Raw genomic sequence first — 7,661 nt, forward strand, 5'->3', positions numbered from 1 at the left:
TGACATTATGTGTCTGCTATTGGAAGCGCTTTCTATGGTCTCAAGTGAAGACACGACAAATCATATTCAGAGGAAAATCGAAAAACACAAACAAAAATAATTGAGACAATTGTTTGCCAAAAAAAAAAACAAAACAAAATATTCGTATAATTTTTAAAAAAATAATTTCTAATAATAATAATAATCTACTATTGATTTTTAAAAAAAAAAAGTTAATTTAAGATAACAAATATTTTTATTAATTAGGAATAAATCATTAAAAACATAATCTACTAATTTTTAATTGAAAAACTAAAATATTCAATAATACCAGTGATAATAATTATTAGCAATAGTCATACAATAGCCATTAAATTGTATATAAATTTTCTTTTAATGATTGATTAAAAATAAATAATATTCATTTACATTAAATTATTTTAATTTATATAAATAATTTTTAAATGACTATTTTCTAGTTTCTATTCAATATGAATATGAATTAATAATAATAATATTGAATAATAATACTGTATTAATAATGACTTTTTTTTATTAGACTAAACTTTAATATTTAAATTTTATTTAAGTTTTAAGTTAAGATATCTATTTTATTTGTAGATAAGTTAATAAATTTTAATAAATTAAAAATAATAATTAGTAATTTTTACACTAAAAGTTATTTAATATAAAAATAACATTTGTTAATTACAGGTAGTATTAAAATCGCAGAATCTACTCCAATAATAAAAACATACAGTTACCATAGTATCGCTCCGGGATCAAAATATGAAACAAACAATAATTGTAACATATATTATATATTTATAAATATTAGAAAACTTTAAATAAATTATTACTTAATATTAAAATTGATTTAAAATCTAAAAAAATTATAATTATCGAAATGTAATAATAATTTTTATAAAAAAAATGAGATTCAGAACCTATGTTCCGCCAAATATAATTCATATCCTTTTTATTATGTTATTACTATTAAATCTATTCAACAAAAAAATTATAAAATTAAAAAAATAAATAATTTTTATTTTATTTTCCTTAACTATCATTATATTTCTTTATTTCTCTCTTTTTTTAACTGTCAATACATACAGACTTTGTTTGTTGTGTCGGATGGACGACACCCGAGGAAGTGATTTCCAGCGGCGATGATCACCAATTGATTGCTTGGAACGTTGCTCTACACGAGCCGTCAAAACTGTCCGATTTGCCGAAAGACTTGTATCCGACTGATCTTCACTGTTGTCCGAAGTCAAGCAAACAACAACTACAACAACAACAACTGCAACAGCAAAAAGTGTCGGACGTGATCGTCATCGGAGCGTCGGATGGCAAGTATCACTTTGTTGGACGAACCGGTCGATTGGAAAAGTCGGTCGAAGCGCACAACGGCGCTGTGTTGACAGTCAAATGGTCTAATGATGGATCAGCGTTGGCCACGTCCGGCGAAGACGGACTAGTAAAAGTGTGGTCCAAGAGCGGTATGTTACGGTCGACACTGTCGGTAAGTCCAGTGCCCACCTATTGTATTGCTTGGTCGCCGAAGAACGACCAGATTCTCTATACGTTCGACAAGAATCTGATTATCAAACCGTTGGCCCCGAACTCGAAACCGATTGATTGGAAAGCACACGACGGTGTTGTACTGAAAGTGGACTGGAATGCCAACAACGATCTGATAATATCGGGCGGCGAAGATCGTCGGTATAAAGTATGGGATTCGCTCGGACGGGTACTGTTCACCAGTGCCACACACGAACATCCGATAACATCGTTGGCCTGGGCACCAGAAGGTTCGCTGTTTGCCGTCGGCTCGTATAATACACTGAAACTGTGCGACAAGTATGGCTGGTCGTACTCGTTGGATAAGCCACACATCCAGAGCATATTTGGCCTGAGCTGGTCCAGCGATTCGACACAGATAGCCGGCGCCTGTGGCAATGGTAACGTCATATTTGCACACGTAGTGGACAAACGAATCGAATGGAAGTCCTATGAGGTGACAGTGTTAGGCCGTAAGAATATTAGTGTCAAAAATGTGACCACGAGTTCAGAGGATGACCTGGAGTTTCGCGATTATGTTATTAAAATATCGTTTGAATTCAGTAATTTGATTGTCATCACTACCAGCCAGTGTTTCATCTATAAGACAAACAATTGGATGAGTCCGCATCACTTTGATCTGAAAGATACCAGTGTGTTGGCTATAGTACAGTGCGATCGACACTTCCTATTGATCGACAGTACCAACATTGGTCTCTATTCATATGAGGCCCGACTTATCCAGAATATCAAATGGATTGGTATGAGGATTGAGGCACTGAATTCAGATACCATCAGGTGATGACTTCAAGTATTTTTTAAAAATTGGATTTTATCATAGAATAAACTAATAGATAATTGTTTTTTAAATTGCCATAAAAATACTACAGTTTAAGCAGTGATACGATAGCTGTAAGAGATGCCAACGATCTGAAAGTGATTCACTTTATCGACACATCCAATGGCAAACTGATCAACGATGGATCAAACGATGTCCGACACAAATTGGACATCACTTGTGTGGCACTCAACTATTGCGGACCAGTGTCGGAGAGGATCTGTGCGTTTAGCGACAAAAATGCTGACATCTATCTGACTTTGGTCCGGACGACCAATACAACCGTATTTCAGACCATCAAATTGGTTTCGATGGCCAAGTGTTTCATTTGGAACAACGATTCCAACATTTTGGCCGCAATTCGCGAAAACAATAGACTCAGTGTCTGGATCTATCCGATGGTAGCCTTTGTGGACAGCAATTTGTTGTCGATGGCCGTCATCGATAAGGATGGCAACGATTTTGATGATAAAAGTCCACAATTGATCAGCTTTTTGAACAATCGATTGAGTATTCGCCGATCGGATGGTTCACTCATTTCGTCGTCGATCAATCCGTTTGTCAATTTGTTGCACACATACGCTGGTCAACAGCAATGGCCGGAAGCACTCCGATTGTGTCAGTTTCTGAAAGATAATTACGATATAAAAGCTCTTTGGGCCGCTTTGGCCGGAATGGCTGTACACTCGCGACAGCTCAACACTGCAGAGTTGGCCTACGCTGCAGTCAATCGGGTCGACAAAGTGATGTACATTCAGAAACTTAAAGAACTCAAAGACAACGAGTCGAAGAATGCAGAGATAGCTCTCATCTGCGGTAATATTAGAGAAGCCGAAAATCTGTTGATCCAAAGCGGTTATATCTTGCGGGTAATTGCTCTGAATTTGCAACTGTTTCGATGGGAACGGGCTCTCCAATTGGCCAAACAGTACGACAAGAACAACAAGTTTGTCGAACTGGTTCTCGCTTATCGACAACGATATCTTGAAAAGGCCGACAAAAAAGAAACTCTTGAATCGTTTAGACAATTGTTGTCCAATGATGAGGTTAGTTAGTAATCTAAAAATATTTATAGTATTAATATATTAATAGACCAATTAAGGTAATTATTAAAAATTAGTAATAAATTGTTATTTTAAGATTGAATTATCCGATTGGGATGTCTATCAGGAAAGACTAGACAATCCGTATGACCACAAGATTGCTGTACAACCGCTACAATCATCACAACCAACTCGTGAGAGGTCAAGAAGTACATCGAGAAAGTAGTGGACATTAGGAGTTGTTTTATATATTACCAAAAATTACCGATAATATGAAAAAATTTATTATAATAATAATTACCGATAATATTCTTATTAATTGCATTAATAATTAATGACTCAAAATAAATATTTATTAATCAATCAATAGTAATTATAATAATAATAATAAATAATCTCTTTGAAACATATTTTTTAAAAATGTGAAATAAAATTATTTTATAGATTAAAACAAAAATTATTAATTAATGACTCAAAATAAAAATAAATAAATATTTGACAAAATTTTAAAAAAATCCATTGTCAATAAATAATAATAATATTATTATAATATCGTCAATATATTAAATATATATATATATTTATCAAAATAAAAAAAAAAACAATTAAAATATATAATCAATTTGTAAGTAACTTTTTGAAGACCTCCAACTGTGCGATACTATTGGATAGTCGGGCCAATGCATTGACCAGACATGTGATCTCGTGCCGATGCAATCGTAGCTTATCGTTGGTGTCGTCGGCCAACAATATTTTCAAGGCTGTACTCAAGCCGTGTGTTTGCACTTTACCCCATAGCCGACACCGGTCGCAGGCCACACAATCCATTATTGTTGTCGTTATATTGTGAAAGTGTTGGCCAACTTGATGAGCAACAGTCGGCGGCTGATCCTTGAATAGGATCGACTCGTTAAAGTGATATTTGAATTTTCTGATTTGATTACCAAATAAACAAAACAAAAAACAAATTATTATTAACATAACATTTACATATATATTGTATCGATAATTATAATATTCAAATTCATTGACACCACTCACTTGACTGTCCGCATCAGGTCTTTGATTGCCTCTTTAGTGAGCGATTGGTCACCACTTGACTGCCAATTGACTTTATTAAGCAGATATGGTTCAGCTTTGTTAAGGGCACGTAATTCAAGCAAATATACAAAATATAAATTCCTAATATAATCGGTTTGACCTAAAAAAAGTTATAATAATAAAGACATGAAATTAAAAATCAATGACAAAACTAATAAAATGTTTTGTTTTTTTCTCTCAATTTTATTTACCATCAAATCGTTTGACAAACTCTTTGATATTGTGTGAAAACGAGCCGTCAATGTTATGATATAAGGCCGACAAATGTATATTAATAGACGAATGAAGACCGGAGATGGCTCTGTAGAAGATCCGCTCTTCATAGCAGACATTGTCCAATGAGAACGGATTGCTTTGTTTCTGTAGGAAACAGTTTTCTTCGTATATAGATTTCCAGATACGATCGCATGTTTCGCCGGCATAACCTACAAAAACAAACAGTTCATATCAAACAAGTTATACACCAACGATGACATCATCATCGATATTGTGTCGATGATTATCATCATATATATATGATTTGGACAAACAAATGATTGATTTTTAATTACCGGTAAATCTTTCGGGATTTAATAGCAAATCGTAATACTGAGTGCCCTCTTCGTCGTTTTCGGTACAATCAAACAGCGAGTTCATGGCCTCGATGTTTGTCGACGAAACTGTCCGATCGATTTGCGATAGCTTTTGTTCCGAATTTGCCGGACAGTCTTCAGCTTCTTTGTCCGTTAGTGTCGACACTTTGCGGACAACTAATTTTGATTACAAAAAAAAATTCAATTACCGTTCAATTCAATAAAAAATCAAAAAGAGATAATAGTATTGTCTATTAAAGAAAACTCTTAATGGGAACCATATGTCTCTGAAATTACTTACCATTGTTTTTGTTGTTGTTGTTGTTGTTATTGTCGTTGTTCTCCTCCATTATCACCGATTTTGGGAGTTTTGATTTATCACAGTATTGTATACTACAGTCTCTGTAATCGCAAAACAAATCAATTAATTAATCAATCAATCAATCAATTGGATGGACAAGTCATCATCAGTACATACCTAAGCACACATTTGGTAGAGTCGGGCCATAGAGTACAGCCCCGATTGAGGTTGAGTTTGACAAACTTGAAGTAATCCATTCGGACAATGGACTGCAATCGCGGACCTAATTGCAAATTATTGAATTGTGAGATCTGATTGAGTGTCAAGTCTTTGGGATTTTGGTTGTCGATCGGATGAAAGTCGTCCAGTGTTAGACCCGGGATATCGTTGGCCAACATTTGTTGACACGATTTAATGTCCACCGGTTTCGATGTCGATTTCTGACGTATTTCGTGAATACTACTGTCGACAGTTGGCTTCGTTTTTGTCGGCTTCGGCTTTATCGGCGGTGACACCACTTGTTGTGGCCGTTGTTGTTGTTGTTGCGGTAATCGTCTATCAATATCTTCATTGTTGTTATCGCCGCCGCCGCCGCCGCTGCCGACGGTAACATATTGTTTGATATCGACATCCAGTGTCCGCTTCGATAATTCGTTGATGGCATCGATATTGGCGTATATGCCGTACGATACGGCCAGTGTCGCTACGGTCAGTACCGCCAGACTGACCACCGATGAACCCGTAGTTGTTTTTGTTGTTGTTGGTCGCCGTCGTTGACGATTACCGGCGCCGTTATGTTGTTTGTTGTGTCCATTCATACTATTAGTCGGACTTTTTTTAGGCATTGTTTTACTAACTATTAACTAAATATGATATTAATATCACTAATAATATTATTATTATTGCAAACAATTTGTTCACACATTTGTTGGATAATTAATAACTTTATTATTAATTATTAATTAATATTATATTGTTTTTGCTGTTATAATAATAGTTGTTATGAGATATCTATCAATTTGTTTGAATACATTTTACAATTGTTAGTGTTTTTTACTATTGTATTATAATATTAATATATTAATAATAACTACCTATTAATATACACTACAAGTACAGTATAGTACTAATTGAAATAAAACTATTTTTTTTTTTGGTTATAATAAATAAATAAATATATTTTTTCTAAGTTAACGTCATCACAATTGACTGTATTTAATAGTATATTATTATTATTATTATTATTAACACTAACATCAATATTATTGGTGTAAATACAGTAATACCTGTATTATTCACACCAATAGATAACGTCTACAAAAATACTGTATAACTGTATCCCTGTTTTTAAGGTTTTCAAAGTACTGTATTATATATTATTGATAATATTGAATGTGTTGTTTTAAACGTAAATGATTTCAGTATAGTATTAAATAATATAAATAGCTATAAATTAAATATTAAATAATAATTAATTAATTATTAATTTATTTCAAAAAAATTTTCATATAATAATTATTTTAATATTTAATTATATATACAGTATATATATATAAAACAATTTTTTTTTTGCAGTAATATCGATACTTTTATATGACAACTATTGATAATATAGTATTTATTACTTACAGTAATATATTGAATATGTATAATAAAATTAATACCTGTGTTTTATTTGTGTGATAACCTAATAAAAAAAATTGTTGACAAATATATTGCAATTTGTATTGTTAGCTAACGTGACGTTAGTAACGTATTATAGTAAGTCTATGTAATAAATAATAAAAATATACAATATTGTTGTGTAATATAGCGATTGGTTGGCTGAGATTTTTACTGTATATATATATCACATATAAATTTATATATTTAATATAATATAATAGTCTACTATTAATTAATATTGAATTATACTGTATATCATAGTACTGTAGTAGTAGTAGTAATAATGTATAAATAAATAATTAGTAAATACCAGTAAAAGAAAATAGTAGAGCAATAAATTATTTTTTTATCACTGCTGAATTTACTATATATATATATATAAGTTATATATATATGATAAATAATTTATATTATATGTGCTTTTAAGTAAAAGACATTGCTGGATTAAGATTTCATAGGAAATAAATTGATAAAATCATCAAAAAAATATATATCAGTAAATTATAAAATATTAAAATCTCTAAATAGACATAAAATATTTATTTTTATTTTTTTTTGAATAAATAATTTTCAACATGTTATAATAAACATTGAATATA

At 31.8% G+C, this 7,661-nt stretch overlaps 2 protein-coding genes across 2 annotated transcripts; one reads left to right on the forward strand and one right to left on the reverse strand.

Annotated features, from left to right (window-relative positions):
* The first annotated feature begins 7 nt into the window (after positions 1 to 7).
* Positions 8 to 3,649, forward strand: LOC128964667 (intraflagellar transport protein 80 homolog). Its single transcript, XM_054311304.1, has 4 exons — positions 8 to 44; positions 1,095 to 2,340; positions 2,433 to 3,426; positions 3,521 to 3,649. The coding sequence occupies exons 1-4, from the start codon at positions 8 to 10 to the stop codon at positions 3,647 to 3,649; spliced, it is 2,406 nt and encodes an 801-aa protein (XP_054167279.1).
* A 369-nt stretch (positions 3,650 to 4,018) lies between these two features.
* Positions 4,019 to 7,077, reverse strand: LOC128964465 (ERO1-like protein alpha). The gene is made up of 7 exons (XM_054311053.1): positions 7,062 to 7,077; positions 5,575 to 6,260; positions 5,398 to 5,498; positions 5,076 to 5,273; positions 4,716 to 4,949; positions 4,465 to 4,624; positions 4,019 to 4,354 (listed from the first exon to the last, which is right to left on the reverse strand). The coding sequence occupies exons 2-7, from the start codon at positions 6,240 to 6,242 to the stop codon at positions 4,042 to 4,044; spliced, it is 1,674 nt and encodes a 557-aa protein (XP_054167028.1). The 5' UTR covers positions 6,243 to 6,260; positions 7,062 to 7,077; the 3' UTR covers positions 4,019 to 4,041.
* Positions 7,078 to 7,661: the final 584 nt, after the last annotated feature.

The sequence above is a fragment of the Oppia nitens genome, unplaced genomic scaffold, assembly GCF_028296485.1.
Source record: "Oppia nitens isolate AA-2021 unplaced genomic scaffold, nextdenovo-longstitch-racon4-pilon3 scaffold9_pilon_pilon_pilon, whole genome shotgun sequence".
NCBI lineage: Eukaryota > Metazoa > Arthropoda > Arachnida > Sarcoptiformes > Oppiidae > Oppia > Oppia nitens.

Excerpts from the sequence above, each read along its gene's own strand:
- LOC128964667 (XM_054311304.1), top strand. The coding sequence starts at position 8 with ATGTGTCTGCTATTGGAAGCGCTTTCTATGGTCTCAA. Across the intron at positions 45-1,094 it reads AGCGCTTTCTATGGTCTCAA|ACTTTGTTTGTTGTGTCGGA; the intron begins GTGAAGACACGA and ends CAATACATACAG. Across the intron at positions 2,341-2,432 it reads CTGAATTCAGATACCATCAG|TTTAAGCAGTGATACGATAG; the intron begins GTGATGACTTCA and ends AAAATACTACAG.
- LOC128964465 (XM_054311053.1), bottom strand. The coding sequence starts at position 6,242 with ATGCCTAAAAAAAGTCCGACTAATAGTATGAATGGACACAACAAACAA. Across the intron at positions 4,950-5,075 it reads AAATCCCGAAAGATTTACCG|GTTATGCCGGCGAAACATGC; the intron begins GTAATTAAAAAT and ends TTGTTTTTGTAG. Across the intron at positions 4,625-4,715 it reads GTTTGTCAAACGATTTGATG|GTCAAACCGATTATATTAGG; the intron begins GTAAATAAAATT and ends AACTTTTTTTAG.